Source organism: Erpetoichthys calabaricus, chromosome 10, assembly GCF_900747795.2.
Source record: "Erpetoichthys calabaricus chromosome 10, fErpCal1.3, whole genome shotgun sequence".
Classification (NCBI taxonomy): domain Eukaryota; kingdom Metazoa; phylum Chordata; class Cladistia; order Polypteriformes; family Polypteridae; genus Erpetoichthys; species Erpetoichthys calabaricus.
The window spans coordinates 122,667,590-122,685,639 of record NC_041403.2 but is presented as its reverse complement, the minus strand read 5'-3'; the positions used below and the strand labels follow the sequence as shown (position 1 = coordinate 122,685,639).

Here is an 18,050-nt window from a genome sequence, read left to right as displayed (position 1 = left end):
TCACATACCCAGCCATCTTCCTATGGTAACATATGCAGTTAAAAACAAATTGGTCTTATTTAGGGAAATCTCAAATGGCTGGTTTATGTGAGTTATGAGTTTTTTTCTCGAAGAGCTAAGCACATTGTAGAAGTTGCATTAGATTCCTCTCTGCCAGACCATAATTGCTATTGTGCTTCTTAACATGTTTTCCTTGCAGATATGGAGTTTCTGGAGGTACTCACTGAAGGCCTCAATCGGGTTCTGCTGGTGCGTGGAGGAGGCCGGGAGGTTATCACCATCTACTCTTGAGATCCCCAGCTTGGCTTCCATCAGATTATTTGCAAATGACTGAACCGTCCTCGGCGCCTTGTATAGAAGGAACAGACCCATACCACCCTACCCTTTTCTGATCAAATGGTGGTGATATCAGCTCCACCATCATTTGTCATTTGACAGCAACAAGAAAAAAAAATGCAAGCTCTACGTACCCTTGTTGTCCAGCCACTCAAGTACAGGTTATATTTACTTGGCGCCTGCAGACATTTAAATATTTCATGCAAGCTTCAAACCATCTATTAGAACCTTTAACACAGATGGGAAAGCTGGTTTTGTTTGTTATTCACCACACCTGTATTGGCTGGAGGCACACATTTCTGGTGTTCTGATTATTATGTGAATTTGAATGCGATTTTGTCAAACTTTGTGACAAGCCAACCTGCTTTTTACCTGCCACTGCATTTGAACACGTGTAGGCTCTTCTGAAAGACTGATGAATGTGGGGCAAAGCTGCTTTCTGGGAAAATGGCTTTTCAGAGAAGTCAAGGCTAAAATCCTTGAACTGTGAAGCTACATATATAGGGGGAAAGTGCATGGTTTGAAAAAAGAAAAAAAAATACTTGTCATTTTTTTTAATTGTCTAAGGTGAGATGTAAAAATTGGGTGCATATATAAAGCATGAAAAACATGAAAATGTAGACCCTGAGCATTGAAAACCTTTTAAAGATCTTAATGTAAAGTTTAAATAGCATTATATATACATACACACATATAAAGAATATAGATATTTATACTTATTTATCTTTCACACACACTCACACGTGGGTGAAAGATAAGTGTCAAATCACACAGATCGGTAATAATTACATATACATTAGGAGAGTGTAAAAGATTCTTATACTGACCATTTATAATACTAGTAATCAGAAAAGATGGCTGAGATAGTTCTCTTATTTATGTTCTCTTTTTAGTGCATTACGTCAAAACATATTCTTTAGTTGACTGAAATTAATTACAAACTGTACTTGTGCCATGTTCCCAAGTTTGGAGCTCCTACCTTAAGTAGCCCACCTAATATATACGTCATGAAAGCAGGTATGGGTCTTACAACTTACTGTAGGTGGTCGTCATTGCCCTGTCCAGTTAAATGTCAGACTGGTGGAGGTAATATTGGAATCCAAAGGACCTCCCTAATTAGGAAGTCTAAAACTGAAAAGGAAATGATAGACCAGCAAAATGAGTTCCAGACAGCTTTCATTGGATATTACAAAATATTCTCCTAACAAACAGGGGTGACTTTCTCTAAATATGCTTAGAATATTGAACCTAGTAGACAGGAGTGGATTTCAGACCATGTATATTCACACAGGCACTTCAACACATTGGCCACTTCTAACTTATTAGGCAACACGGAAGTACAGCTTCACATTTCATTTACTGATGTGTTCCTGAAGATTAGAGGAGTCGTTTTCACTCTCCACATTGTAAGATATCTATTGTAGCCAATAAAAACACTTTAATATTACCACAGGAAGCTGCTGCATGTCTGGCCTGCAGGTCATGTCCTGTGGCTTGGTGCCAGATTTTTAGCATCTGTGTTTGTTTGCCAGTTTTCATTAAACAAAGTACAAATGTTTGTAAATACAGTTCAAAGAAAGAAAGTTAAACTATTTAGAAGGAATATTTTGAATTAAAAAAATATGAATATTTAGACAGCAAGAAGATGGCACAGCGTCTGTTCCAATCGGTGCAGTACTTGTCAGTGTGTGTCTCAGAATTGCAATATCTAAACACAGTGACTCCAAGAAATATTTCAATACAAAAAAAACTGTGAAGTAGCTAACTTTTGTAAGATAGTAAATTACTACTATTATTATTTTCTTAAATCTAATAGACATACATATATATATATATATATATATATATATATATATATATATATATAATTTTTTTTTAAAATGCAAGACTTTCAATGCTCAGCAGAGCCCCAGACAGAAAGTTATAGGTGCAGGTGAGCAGCAGGTTGGCACTTGGTCATGTCCACTTTTAAGTCCATCACGTGGTCCTCCATCAAGTAATTTTGTTCTGTCAGCATTGTAGGTTCTGGGGGAGGGGGGGCATTAAGTGGGCTTATGTGTGCTTTTTTATTTTATTTATTTATTTTTAAGAAGAAGAAGGTATTGCACAGATTGAAGACTACCTGGGGCAGAGCAGAAATAACAGGAGAAAGTTTGAGCAAAGGGGAACAGAACCACATTTGTCTGCTACATTCATGAGGAACGTAAGCCCCTTTGATGGATGGGCCTGCTTGGGACGGTAGAACAGAAATGTTTGAGAGGCCCCAGCCACCCCAACACTGGACACAGCTGGTGAAAGACTAGCCAGCTGACAGTAGAGACATACTACTTCGGCAAGTGCATTTTCAGATTGGTGAGCTTGGAGACAAAAACAGGCCAGTGGTTTACACTCTGGCTTAATTTTGACTTTTGAAACACAAAAAGTCTTGATTCTGTAAGTTCTGATCTTTCCTTTTATGATTACTGTTTGTTTAATTGCCATCACACAGTGATTATTACATGATTCATACATTTCATGGTTCATTAGGTGAATGTACTGTACGTCTTTACACATATGAAGCACGTTCTACTTGATTGCAATTTTTTGATTCTCGGCTTAGTTTTAAAGAGCCCAGACTATGATGAAATCAGTTGAATTAAACGAAGCATATCTTAGTTATTGAGGTAGTGTTAGGATAAGAAAGTTTCCAAACAAACGATGTGAAACGAAAGGCGTTGACTTCAACCCATTTTAAAAGTACAGATAATAAGCAAGCAGGTGAAGGCCTTTAGTCGACATGGGTTAAAATTCATAAGAGCAGCTGATGAAGAAGGGCTTACATTGACAAACAAGTAATTGTTGTTTTTTTGATCAGTGTTCTGTGTTCACCTAAGTCCCACTGCTTTTTTAATAAAGCAAGAAATAAGGAAATGACGTTGGTAAGTTCAGTATTTGTACCCTTTCCAGAGTCCTTTTTGTGCTATGCATGAATTGGCAGCACTAGATGATGGGAAACTGATAACAGACCTCCCATCACCTCCACTAAATATGGCAAGCAGATCTAAAATGAATCTGCACCTTGAAACGTTGCACTTATGTTTCCAAAGGGTCTACTAGCATGCTCCAGACACAGTATTGTGTTTTTCAGATCAAGGGAATGATAGTTGCTTCTGATGGTTGGTTAAAAGAGAGCATCACCAAAAAGATGAAAGAATTAACATGTAGCTCTCCACGGTATTGACAGCAGCTGTGTAAAGCACTGTGATTTGCTGCCCCTGAGCCATGTATTTAAGCTATGAAAGCACTTTGACAACACCCCCGTGCCATTCCGCTGGAAAGTTATGGATGATAGGTTCTGATATAGATGAACGTTCTGATCAAACGTAGCTTGCCTGACAGTGATAGAAGACTAGGAACCAATAGTATAACACCATGTTTTTCAAGTATTGTGCCACAGCACAGAGGTGTACCCTCAAAGCTACCCAGGTGAGCCATGGAGTTTATAGTGTGTGCACATGGGTCTAAACCTGAGAGGGTCAAGCTCCTCAGGTGCTCGAGACCTGTCTGAAGAGGATAGGACAGCCTGGAGAAGCTGGCATAAAAGCAGCTCCACAATCACCATGTTAGAGCACTTCAGACGCGCCTCAGGGCTGTGTGGTCGCCTGCAAATTGCACAGGGCTGGTGGATAGTGGGCATATGAGAGGTCAAAGGGACGAAGCAGCTGGGGATGTGCCCAAAGTGCTCAGTAAGTGTTGTGTCTTTTTTTCTGCTGGCTTCTCTGGTACCCTTGCCCCTTTGGACAGTTGAGCAAGTACATGAGATATACTATATATGTGTTTGTGGTTAGTACAATAGTGTTGTGCCTTGAGATGTCTTGAGATGTTTTTGGTTTCAAAAAGTGTGCCACTGCAGGAAAAAGGTTGGGAAGCACTACAATGACATGATATAAGTATACCATCTAGGATCATTCCATGTCATTTGTTGGTTGACCAGGTAGCTTTGCACCAAAGAAATGAGAAAAGACATGTTTTCCAAGACTTGAACTGCTTTATTGCAAAAAGTATCCCACAAAGTTGGTAAAATTGAGCTCTGCTGCTTCAGTGTAGGACAGGGTTCTTCTTTGCTGGAGGTTGGCAACCTCCTCTCAGTGAAAGATGGAGGTATGTAAATACTGCACAAAGCTGAAATCCTCCAGTAGTGGCAAATGTTTAATGATCCGAGTGCAAGGCTTTCCTGCTAATGAAGAGAGCACTGCAGGTCTCAGGTCCAGGTCTCAGACTTTATTGCTTGTATGATTTACAGTACGTTTGCTGTGACAGTGAAGATATTTGGTTCCTACATATCTTTGTATGTTAAATTGAGTCTGATTCTCATGACTCTAGACACAGCGATGTGAATGAATTTACTGATTTCTTGTTATTTGCCAATTAGCAGCTTTTCATCTTTTTGGGGCAGCAAAGCTATGGATTAAAGAAACTGTCACTGACAGATGACATGGCTGTCCCAAATAATTTCACCGGAGACTCACTAGTGGTTGTTTAAAGCCAGCAGAACATACAGGGGTTTAGATGAGTGTTAAACTCTAAACTGCAAAGGTATGGCAATCAGAATATGAACGAATATATAGGGACTACATTTGGTACATAAATAAATACAAATGGTAATATATGAATGCATGTTGGCTCAGTAGGGAGCTGCTCATTCCAGCAGCATCAGGACAAAGCTGGGACCAAACCACTCCTGGCGAACAAACCAGCACATTTCTGAGTGCACTTAAAGTCATGTGACGCTGAGTTCAAGTCACAAACTGATCAAACACGCATGTGGACTTGGAGGGAGATGCAGAATTCACCCAAGCGAGGCCTTGACGTGCTGCCCCATTCAGTTTTGGTCATTTAGTATTTAAAACTGAAGAGGACCGTGTAATGCCGTGCAGTTGCAGCTTATCCTAATACATAATCACACGGTTTTGTTCATCCAACACAGAGTTAGGAATTGAATAACGAAAAGAAAAATATGATGAATCAAGTGAGAAATTATTTTTGATGACTATAGATGTTCCTGCACAAACATTGGGCTCAGCAGGACAGACGTCGTGCTGATGTCTACGTTGCAAGTGCGGTTTGATTCTTAGACATTAATCTAATTTCTCGTGTTAAAATTTCATAAGCCATATAAACATTTATTTTTTTAGACACATTGCATTAAAGTAAAAATCTACTAGGCTCAGAGTAATATTGTGCCATCATCTTGAGGACAGTCCGTCAGCATGCTCAAAATGTTTGTATCGTATGAAGAGTGCAAAACACTCCGCTCACTGTGCCGAAGTGAATTCCAAATCGTCTGTGGCCTCCATTCTCTAATAGCTGCACACTTTCCTGCTATCCGTTTGTAGCAAAGTATCAATGGGCCATGCTTTCAAAGCGATGGATCCATTTGGGGGAAACGTTCTTTAGGCTCGAAGAAGAAATCCCTTTACGTGTCAGTAACCTGTTGCCAAATAATGAAATATAAATACTCTTCTCTTTGTACAATATAAATAAGAGTTTACAAATGTATTTTAAAAACGAAAGTACTCCTTTTACTGTGTTACGGTTTCATGTATGCTCTGTAGTTTATTATTTTGATGCATGAAAAAGTACTTTTTTATTAACGTATGAGCCTCAGAATTTATTATAAAAGTTGTAGAGGAACTCGTGTTTGAAAGAGTAGTAATTTATTATATTGAAGATCTCATCTGCTGCCAAAAATACAAAGCAATCAAATGTAAGTAAACCAGCGCGAATTGTTGTGATCACCGATTCCGTGCAATATTTACTTCATGCATTTCGATCAAGAGATTTAATCCTGGAAAGAGATCAGAGAGCAAGACCTGGCGGAATTTGGAGGTGTTCTCTTTGAGTCTCAATGGAGAAGTGTTCGCTTTTTTAAAGAATATCTTCTGCATTGTGTGGTTTGGCAGTTCAAAATGAAGAGCTTTTTTTTCTAAAAGAAAAAATATTGTTTGTAGAGCAGGTAATAAATGTGTTATCTATGTTTTTAACTCTATGTAAAACAAATATTGTTGCATATGACACAAAAGAGAATTTTTAAACTTTTTGAGTTGAGAATGCTGCTAATCTATATAGATTTGTTTGTATTGTATTTTCAAATGTACTATATATATATATATATAGATATAGATATATAAAATATATACACATATAAGAAAGAGACTAAGCATACAAAAGAAAATGAGAAAGGGTCTTCTGCACTATGTATCACTTGAGGGGAATCGACTCGGACACTGCAGTCTGAAAGTGAGGGGTGTGTGTGAAGAGATGATGCCCTCGTCACCTAATCGCGCAGCAATCCTCTGTTAGCACTGCTAATGGCTACCTAGCGGACATCCCGGGCACAACCGTCAGAGACCCGTGCCTGCACACAGCAATCCACAACAGCTTGGGGGCTTCGCATACACAAGACTGCCATTTATTTGGCCTTTAGTCATGTGGAGTGAGAGATCAATGAATCCTTCACCAAATGTACGATGATTCTGTTACACAGCGGTAGGACCCAATTATTTTCTGGGATGGGTGGTCTGTCTTGTTCTGCTTCTGCTACCACTTAGCTTATTGATGATATATTTGTCAATTACATTAAAGCTTTAGTAAAGCATTAAGTACACTGCCTGGACAAAAAAAAAAAAAAAACTCTTTTCTTATTGGACCATCGAGATTTGATTACGGCACACTTTTGTCATAGCTTTGTTTTGACGAGCTCATCCAGATTTGCCTTCGTTTTTCTCCGAGATCTTTTCAATCACACCATAAAGTTTTCTCCATCCTATCCCAAAGACTTTCAAAAGGGTTAAGGCTCATCTTGAAAATGATTCTTTATGTTCCCGGAAACACTCAATTGGGCTTTGTCGTCAGTGAAGATAACCTGATCAGGAGATTCAGATACTCAGCTGACTTCATTTTATTGCCGAACAACTGAAGCAGACCCCCATCATTACACCACCACTCCGGGGGCTTGTACACTGAGTACTATGCATGACGGTTCCACCTCTTTGTACGAGTCCCTCCTTACTCTGATGCACCCACCGTTACAGAATAGGTCAAATCGGGACTCGTCACACCACAACCTTTCTCCATTGCTCCACAGTCCAACCTTCACTGGTAATTGGGAGTTGTTTAATCTAATTAGCTCCGACAAGGGGTCATCCTGTGGCCTCAAACAGGTTTAGTCCCCGTCCTCGTCACATTGTGTGTGTGGTTAATGCTCTTCACTATTAAGCATAGCTGGGAGGCTCCTGTCAGGTTTCATGATACGACTTCCCCAAACACTTTAACGATCTCCGCTTACGGTAAGATTTTTTTTTCTAACCGCAAAGCTGACAGTTTCACCACTGTCCTTCCATGTTTTTTAATTATATGTGGAACAGTTCTTAAGCCAATTCCATTAATTTCAACAATCTCTTTAGTGGTTTTCTTTGCTTGATGCGGGCCAATAATTTGCCCCTTCTGAAACGCAGTAACATCTTTTCCACGGCCACGGGAAACGTCTGCAAATTTGTCTGTTTAACTTCCTTCACATTAACCCCAGGCATCACTTGGGTGCCGAAATCTATGTAAATATGGTTAACCTCAAATTCTACTCGGGGTTAGCCGATTTTGAAATGATATGGAGCATTATGTCCAAATATCATGCAGGACAGTATTCTGATGAATTTTTCTATGCATTCTGCCATTCTGTGGTAACTTGCCAACATTTCTGAATAGGGTGGAGCCTTCGACGAAAACATAATGGCGTGCAAACAAGAAGCTGTAAAGCCGGTTTTATTACCAACTAAAAACTGAACCATTAGATGAAGCGAGCGATAGTGACAACAATATGAACTGGTCATGAAATGCTGACATGGCCATCGAGATGGAGGCATGTGGTGCTACACAACCGAACTGGCGTGATATGCCTGGCGAGTTTGGTCCCGTTAAGGTTCAGCAAGTAGCTTCATGGCAAAATCATTGCAGTCAAGCAGAAGGACCAGAAAGAAGCACTGTTCATAATACAGTACAGCAAATTCTGATGTTCGCTTTAGGGGAAACGGATGTGCTGTGGTAGCCTACAGTGGGCATGTCGATCAGGCTGACATTCTAGCCACTCGTGCGTAAGCAACAGAAAAAACTATTAGAAGAAGAGTGTGCCACAGAAACACACATCTACTGCCCGATTACAGCAGTAGACGCTATGCATACTTCTCCTGCTGTATTCTTAAGATATTTTAGTACTTACATATTACTATTACACGTAATAAACTTTTTCCTTGCAGATAAAAAAAAATAAAAATCAATGTTAAACATAAAACTAAGTGGGCAATGAGACGAGAAGCTACAAACTGCACCAGTTAAAGAAATTATTGGCAGCCGAAAGCCCCAAGTGCTAATCACTGCAGTAACGGTCCAGTCGTACGGATTTTTGGCCTGGCAGTGTTCACAGCTGAAGGGAAAAGAAAAGATTTGTGGCCATCTTGTGTCACTTTACAGAGGGCTTCTGTGAAGGTGATACGTGGAGTAAAAACAGTAGCACTGAATTCGCTCAGAGATGGTAACAAGAAGCAGATATTACAAGACACTAGGAATGCCAGGCTATTTATTAATTTATTGTTTTAATTTTTAAAATTTAACTGGCTTCCTGCACCTTTCTTTATACCCTGTCCAGTGTTTAACTGGAAAGCCACTGAGAAAGGTGCACCACTATGCAGCAAGAGGGTGATGAGGTTGAAAGTCGCTATATATTTTATTTTGTTGTTTAATAAGGCACACATCATTCTCCATGCTCTGAATTGTGGTAGTTTTAAAACGCAGGCAATTTCTAATCAAGGGCTCAGAGTAGATTGCGGTGACTTGCCGATGTTCACCTACCCATCCCAGAAACAACAGTCCTTTGATATTTCACTTTCTGATAATCGGGATAAGTGTTTCAACACGCACAGGACTAGCAAACAAGAGAAGGTGTCGGATTCACATTTTGTATTTACTGTATATGCTGCATGATACAACAATTCATTGTAGCAAAAGGAGGGCATTTATAAGGGAGAAAAAGTGCAATATTTATGGGGTGCAGATGGCTGCCCCCATGCCTATCAGAAGACTGCATCTGCAGTGTTTGTCTAATACTCTACATTATTTAAAAAAAAAAAAAAAAAAAAAAAAAAACCACGTAATCAAGTGGAAAGCAGCAGGATGCCCTGCTTTAGTCCACTTGCCACCGTCTCAGGCCTGCCACCGTATTGTTGTTCTCAATGCAGCGTTGAGTTTGTATTTACAACAATGCAAAAGACAGAACTGCAGCCTTTGAAAAGCAGCGAGTCATTGTAACAGGAAGGGAATGGAGGAAAAGCAAAACAAAACAAAACACACGAAACGAAACAAAACCCCACCACCCACCGGAGCAGAACCCAAGGCAGTTTTGAAGTGCCCAATAAAAAGTACTCAACTACTTGACAACTTTTACTAATTTTTACATTCAAGATTTTTTTTCTGGAAGCTCCCATTTTAAATGCTTGAAGTCACTCTTTGTTTTACACGTTAAATGATTTTGTAAGCAGCACTATTATGTTTTAAGATGCGGAGTGCTAATAATCTTGATTTGCTGCTGGCTTGCAGCATACAAGAAACAAGTTCTGTGCACAACTATGCAACTTTTAACCCTCATTTTGGCTGAGGCTGCTTTTCTGGCCGTCCATATTTACTCCTTTGAAGTAGCAGTGAGAGGCGCTGCTCCCCAGACACCTCAGCATTCCTTAATGAGAGCTCCTGAGGTTTAGTGCTTCCATGGCTGGCTTTGGGTGTCAATCCCATCCAGCACCCCATTCACGCTCATCATGGACCCCCAACACCACAGGCTCCTTCCTAGGTGTACTGAACCACACACTGAGGACACTGTACACCTAAAAAGCTCTCAGTTGAGGGTTTTCCCCTCAGTTCTAAGTTTCTTTTCTGTGGCCCTTTAACTTGCCAAAGTTGATGGAGCTCATTACTGCAAGCATTTGGGAAGAAACAGAGGTGTTGTACAACTTGGTATACTGTGACCAAACCCTTTTTTTAAAATGCAAGCTCACTTAGATGTATAAAAACTAAATGAAACTAGCTGTGCAGACTAGTGTGTATTATAAGAACCCCGCCCGTTTTACCTTTTAATGTCTATTTCCAAGTAGATGCGTCAATGCGTCTGGGAGGTGTGTGAATGTTTCAGACGAGTTCCAGAGAATATCCAACATGGCTCACAGTCCTTTCGACCCAACTGCATGCAATTTGTTGTGTTAATGTTATAATTATTTACTGTTAACCATTTATTTGTGCTTTAGATGGTTTTAAAAATGTAAACTAGGCAGACACATTTTAGTACACCTGAGGGAGCAGACTAATGCAGTGGTTCTCAAACTCTGGCTTTTGTACCAACCAAATTCTGTTTTTAATTGAACTCCTGGCCTAACTAAGCAAGCCGTTGGGGTCAATGTAGAAATTACAAAAGTGTGGGGGATTTTTATTTTCATCCCAAGCATTTATTCCTGTTCCATTCTAAATTACAATTATTTATTTTTAAAAACTTAATTTATTTTTTCCATTATGATTATGCACTTTACCTGCTGTTCAGTTTATTAAAGCTATTATTTCTAATGAGCATGTTAATGGGGTTAATGTTGAAGCAGTTGCAACCTTCCACCATTCAGCCTTGTTTGGCTAGTTGTCTATTCTGCTTGTTGTTGTCACTACTAAAATACAATAAAAACAACACAGAAAAACGCATATTAATAGGAAAACAAAAAGGTATGGACATTTTTCCCCTATTGTTTTACATGCTCATTTGTAAATATAAAAAACACACTTCTGAATGCAGAATGAGGGGGGAAAAAACAAATGAATGAGGTTGCTTAAAATAATACAACTTATTTATGAAACTGGTTGGAGCAAAAACCAGCAGCCACAGTGAGTTCCCCATGACAGAATTTGAGAACCGTTGGGACTACCGAATGCAGTTTGCCTCAAACTACTGCCATGTCTGTATGTGTTTATATATAAAAAAAATATATACACACACACACGTTTATATACATATACACACACACAGAATTACATGGGTTACATTGGGTGTACACAAGTTATTAAACATTAATTGATGGTCAAAAGTGCAACTGACTACAGGTCGTGCAATAGCCTCTGCACTTTTTTAAAAATATTTTGTTAAAAACAGACAATATGCAGACCCTTTAAAAAATGTATCACATTTACATGCAAAGAACAGAATGAACCATTTGCTTTCCTGGTATTTAAGAATGTGAAGAGAAGCAGCAGTTCTAAGCAATATTCTGCCAAAGCTGCCTCCTAGAACTCCAGTATGAATACAAGTGCTGCTCACACTCACTCACTCTATCGCTCACTCTCTCTAGTGACTTTACAATTAGTGTCACGCTTCATGAAACGAACCCTGCCCTTTGTTACTCCCAGACAGACAGGGCCAGGGATGGGGGTTCGAGGCTTCTCAAAACTTAAACTACTACACTACACTACTAGTTAACTAAGCCTTTTATCCCCCCCCCCCCCCCCCATCTTAAAACAAACCACTTGGCCCTTTTGTATGACTTTCACAGTAGTCTTAAAAATGGATCAAAATGCCTAGAAGCAGCTCTTTCAGTGGACTCTTTTCTGTTATCCCAGGTAGACACAGTAACTCTGTAGAATCTGTAGTGTGTTTCTTTGTGTTTTCAGCTGTGTGCAATACACAGAATAGGAAGAGGTGGGAGTGGGAAACGTGTAAATAAACATTTGTGCTTAGCAGTTTATTTTTGTGTGTCTGTGACTTGAATATATCACAAGAAAGCTGTATTCTCTATTGTGTTCATTGATATTAAAAGTAGTTTTATCTTTCATGTCAAAAGCTTCTATAATAATTGCTTCTGGTTTTCCTGTATCATTTTATAGATTTGTCTGCACAAAATGCAATAAAAAATCATTTTATTATAGTACAGACTATGCACTATTATTAGTGGTTATCAAGTTTGGATAAGAAGACATCACCCTGAGTGCTTATCCGCAAAGTAGAAATGACTCAGAAGTACTGAACAATAAAAATAAACCCTAAACCAAAACATTGTTATATATTTTGGCTACAAGTATTTGTAAACTACAAATGGTGTGAACATAATTGACAGAAACAATACTTCCTTGTTTCAATATGCTTTAAAGCAACAGGGTAGCAGCTGTGGATATTGAACCTTGAAAACTTAAATTTTCCAATTCCCTACCATTGGCAATAAACTTAAAGCTAAACCAAGGGCTTAAACAACTGAATTCCAGGATGCCTTTCAAAAAAAAAAAAAAAGATGAGAAGGCCTAGCTGACTGCTCTGGCAAAGATGACCTAATCAACCAACACATACCAAATGGTGAGATCATAAGCAAACAGTTTATCACACCACTGAACCCAGAAAAACAAGAGACACAGTAAGGAAGGCAGGAAACAGGAATATTAAACACTAATCTTTAATGAATTGTTAAACAACAAGATGGTTCATTGCAAAGGTCTTAGGAATACAATGTGGATTCAAAGAACAGTATTAAACTCTAGACTGTGCATTTAAATATAAAAACAAAAACTGCATAATGGAATATTCAAAGCCACTGAGAATCAAATTACCAGCAAGGATGGAAAATATTAAAACAAAAACACCAAGACTAAAAAAAATATTTACAGTGTTGATAATAATGGTGTTTGCTGCCTGTCCCCACCTACTGATTATTTAAAAAAAAAAAAAAAAAAAAAAAAAAAAAATCATAACCATCTTTCCAAAGCCTATAAAAGTACCAGATAATGTTTTTAACCAAATTTGTTCCAGTTTTCAGGTGGGGCTGAATCAATGCAAATTTAATAATGGCGAGGATAATGGCCCATGCCAGTTGGCTGTCCCATATTCTGCCCGGGCCTAGGTCCAGCAGTGTTACCAGGGTTGACAATGTGATTTAATGCTGGCCCACTTTGAATTAAAGTGTCCAGGGCTTTCTGAACACTTGGGTTATCAAAATTAATCCCAGATCCTACGGCTGGAGGTCTCTGGCCACCAGCACCAACAGCTGGACCAGCCATTCGACCTGCAGGCTGATTATACAAAGGAGGAACACCTGGAGTAATAGCAGGAGGCCTTAGTGTTGCCCTCGGGTTCATGGTTTGCCCCATCATAGTAGGAACTTGAGGAGCAGCAGTTGGCATTTTTGTTATGGTAGGTGGAGGAACACCTTGTGTAGGTACTGGATTTGGATTGGTCAAAGTAGAACCATAGCCTTGGGTTTGAGTAGGTGGAACCACAGCTACCCCAGCAGAAGTACCAGAGCCACTATTGAAGAGACTTAATATCTTTGCCTGTAATTCCTGCTGATGGTTAGCAGGGTTTGGAGGGTTAGTGTTTTGGGTCGAGGGCAGATGAGATGTACTGGTCATGTTTTGAGATGGAGGCGGTGGCTCCAATACTCCCATTGAAGTAGATGAAGGAGGAGGACGAGACACTAAAAGGGAAAAAAAATAAAAGTTTAAAAACCATCAACTCCTCTAAGGAAAAATAACATCTTTTTGCTAAATTATTAAAGACACATGGCAGCCATAAATGTTAACTCTGCCCACCTGCAATTCTTTCCCGATACTTACACTTCAAAAGACTGACGATTGTAACGCGTCTCTCAACTCCTCCCTAACTAATGCCTTTTTACTCTTAAATTTTAGATATGTAAATTTTTTGGTTAAAATGTTGGACAAACACTAAAAGCACAAGTTGCAGTGTTAGAAATTTCTAAAAGATTTGGCAGTAGACTAAAAGGAAAACACCACAAACTCAAACACAGAAATATATTAGGCTGCCAGTCCTAGAAAAGTTATAGAACATTTGCTTTTTTGAATTTTACAGCAGAAACTTCCCTCTTGCAATTTAAAAAAAAAACAAAAAACTGTAAATTGCCAGCAAGGGTAATTATTCAAAATATATTTCTTCAAAAAGGAACAACACTTAAAAGTAAACTGATACTGCATGTCTATTAGTCCATTGCCATGCACTAAACCGGATCACTACACTTTTTAAGAAAAGGTTTCAGCAGGATGCGAGTGTGACAAACAGAACTTCACATTCAAATGTGGGGGGAGTTTGAGAGAGAAGCCACAAAGCTAAATGAGTGCTGACAAAGAATCAAGGTCCTTCTACAGGTATGCATAAGCAGAGAGGCATGTGATGAAAACGTGAATGAATGCAGTGAGTTTTAAAACACAGATAAACATTGGTTACAATTATAAAGTGGTAAATTAGGGGAGAGGGAGGACGACTTCTTCATGAAGATCTTACAAGCTTGCTGTGTCACAGGGACAGGCACAATAAATTCTAAAGTGTTTAGTGTTACGATTCTTTGCAATCTGCACATTAAGATTCTACTTAAGCTGTTTTGGAATAAACATGTTGAAGACTCCATATTACAAAGATGATGGAAGACATCCAATTAACAGTTATTAGGCCTTTCAGGACTGTAAGGCATTAAGTACTTATTCAGACCCATGGTGCAGAATTTAAGATCAAGATAATGGAAGAGAAATGTGGTTAAATGTTTAAAATAAGCCATCATTTATTGCCTTCTGAATTGTAACTACTAATTTATTAAGGACTACAGCACAAATAGAAGCGGGTAAAAATGATGCAGGTTTTAGACAATTCGGAGATGCATGTTGAAAAATTACCTGGTTTAGCAGTACACAAGAAGTCTTTTGTGCTAAGGCAACGTAAACAGAAGAGTATTTTTCCTTTATCATTGTTACAAAATTGTATTATAAATGACCAGGATCGTCAGTTATAGTTTGTGTGTCAAATAAGCAGTCAAGATGCAAACTTTGCTCTGGTTGAGGCTGCTAAAATGAGTACTGCAGAAATTGAGAAGGGCTACTTTTAAAATGACAGTTACTAATAAAAAAAATTTGCTATTGTGATTAATGGGGAAAAACGTTTTACCATAAATTTGCAATATGTTAGGCACTTTGAGGTTCAAGATCCTTACATATCAGAGCAAGAGCAGAATAATGTCTTTTAATCTACTTCCATAATTTTCTAGTTCTTTATTAAAAAATGCACATTGGTCTTCATTTCTGACTTTTGTCTATGCAAATTCTCAGACAAAGGCCGAACAACAAAACAATGCAGCACACCAGCAAACCCATAGGGTGGCGATACATACAGTGTATCCGGAAAGTATTCACAGCGCATCACTTTTTCCACCTTTTGTTATGTTACAGCCTTATTCCAAAATGGATTAAATTCATTTTTCCCCCCTCAGAATTCTACACACAACACCCCATAATGACAACGTGAAAAAAGTTTGAGGTTTTTGTAAATTTATTAAAAATAACAAAAAAAAACAAAAAACAGAGAAATCAGATGTACATAAGTATTCACAGCCTTTGCTCAATATTTTGTCGATGCACCTTTGGCAGCAATTACAGCCTCAAGTCTTTTTGAATATGATGCCACAAGCTTGGCACACCTATCCTTGGCCAGTTTCGCCCCTTCCTCTTTGCAGCACCTCTCAAGCTCCATCAGGTTGGAGGGGAAGCATCGGTGCACAGCCATTTTAAGATCTCTCCAGAGATGATCAATCGGATTCAAGTCTGGACTCTGGCTGGGCCACTCAAGGACATTCACAGAGTCGTCCTGAAGCCACTCCTTTGATATCTTGGCTGTGTGCTTAGGGTCGTTGTCCTGCTGAAAGATGAAATGTCGCCCCAGTCTGAGGTCAAGAGCGCTCTGGAGCAGGTTTTCATCCAGGTGGTCTCTGTACATTGCTGCAGTCATCTTTCCCTTTATCCTGACTAGTCTCACAGTTCCTGCCGCTGAAAAACATCCCCACAGCAGGATGCTGCCAACACCACCATGCTTCACTATAGGGTTGGTATTGGCCTGGTGATGAGCGGTGCCTGGTTTCCTCCAAACGTGACGCCTGGCATTCACACCAAAGAGTTCAATCTTTGTCTCATCAGACCAGAGAATTTTCTTTCTCATGGTCCGAGAGTCCTTCAGGTGCCTTTTGGCAAACTCCAGGCGGGCTGCCATGTGCCTTTTACTAAGGAGTGGCTTCCATCTGGCCACTCTACCATACAGGCCTGATTGGTGGATTGCTGCAGAGATGGTTGTCCTTCTGTAAGGTTCTCCTCTCTCCACAGAGGACCTCTGGAGCTCTGACAGAGTGACCATCGGGTTCTTGGTCACCTCTCTGACTAAGGCCCTTCTCCCCCAATCGCTCAGTTCAGATGGCCGGCCAGCTCTAGGAAGAGTCCTGGTGGTTTCGAACTTCTTCCACTTACGGATGATGGAGGCCACTGTGCTCATTGGGACCTTCAAAGCAGCAGAATTTTTTCTGTAACCTTCCCCAGATTTGTGCCTTGAGACAATCCTGTCTCGGAGGTCTACAGACAATTCCTTTGACTTCATGCTTGGTTTGTGCTCTGACATGAACGGTCAACTGTGGGACCCTATATAGACAGGTGTGTGCCTTTCCAAATCATGTCCAATCAACTGAATTTACCACAGGTGGACTCCAATTAAGCTGCAGAAACATCTCAAGGATGATCAGGGGAAACAGGATGCACCGGAGCTCAATTTTGAGCTTCATGGCAAAGGCTGTGAATACTTATGTACATGTGCTCTCTCAATTTTTTTATTTTTAATTACTTTGCAAAAACCTCAAGTAAACTTTTTTCACGTTGTCATTATGGGGTGTTGTGTGTAGAATTCTGAGGAAAAAAAATGAATTTAATCCATTTTGGAATAAGGCTGTAACATAACAAAATGTGGAAAAAGTGATGTACTGTGAATACTTTCCAGATGCACTATAATACTGAGATCTGTAAAAATGCAACACTGCACATTTATATTTCAGCTGGTATACCCCTACCCAATGAAGACAAGGAAGGAAGAAATGAAAACTCCTAATCTTGTATACACTATCTGCTTTAAGACTAGTGTTCAAGATACTATTAATGCAAAAATTCTGCTTTGTTGATACAATTTTTTAATAGAAACCCTGTTTGATTTCATTGTACTTGAGTTATTCTCTCATATATTGGAAAAATACACAGTCCACCATCCGAAATAGTGTGCCACGAGTGTTTTCACTCATCGATTTAAGAAATGTATGATAAATTATATAAACATAAAAACTACATTCAAATGGTCTCCCAGCTATTCTGCCAAAATCTGGAGAGGGCAAAGTTTAGTCTGTAGTGTGCAAGCATTTATTCTCCTCACTATCCAATTCCAATTTTGTCTTTCCTTGCTATAAAAGGAGAACTACACTGCTTTATTGTTCACTAAGGCAGAGTAGCATGTGTTCCTTGCATATTTTACGCTCAGAACCAGTAATATTCTAGTTTTGTGCTTATTTTAACAACCGATTACGCAATTATGAGGTTTATCTTGCATTAAAGATCTGAAACCTTACAAGAGAATCAAAAATCATACCATATTGCCAATCGATTGTTTTTCAATCAATTTAGGACTTTTTTGCTAAATGTCTTCAGGGTGGGGTTAAAGATTAAATAAAATTAAGACAATCTGTAGTTGATCTAAGGTAGGCTACTCTGAATGTTAATTATTAAGGAAAAACTTTCAGTTCAAATAGTTATCATGCAAGACACCACATTGCTATACCACTCAAGAGACACAGCCATTGAAG

General features: G+C 39.1%; 2 protein-coding genes across 4 annotated transcripts in view; one reads left to right on the top strand and one right to left on the bottom strand.

The window, feature by feature from the left end:
• The window catches only part of slc12a5a (solute carrier family 12 member 5a), a 924,478-nt gene extending 912,158 nt beyond the window's left edge, over positions 1 to 12,320 (top strand). For both annotated transcript variants that reach the window (XM_051932831.1, XM_028811864.2), the window contains exon 26: positions 200 to 12,320. In XM_051932831.1, the coding sequence (XP_051788791.1) occupies positions 200 to 291 (92 nt within the window). In that variant the 3' untranslated portion in view covers positions 292 to 12,320. The remainder of the gene's footprint in view (positions 1 to 199) is intronic.
• Positions 12,321 to 12,823: 503 nt separating this feature from the next.
• ncoa5 (nuclear receptor coactivator 5) overlaps positions 12,824 to 18,050 on the bottom strand; it is a 34,725-nt gene continuing 29,498 nt past the window's right edge. For both annotated transcript variants that reach the window (XM_028811860.2, XM_028811861.2), the window contains one exon: positions 12,824 to 13,856. In XM_028811860.2, coding sequence (XP_028667693.1) covers positions 13,222 to 13,856 — 635 coding nt within the window. In that variant the 3' untranslated portion in view covers positions 12,824 to 13,221. The remainder of the gene's footprint in view (positions 13,857 to 18,050) is intronic.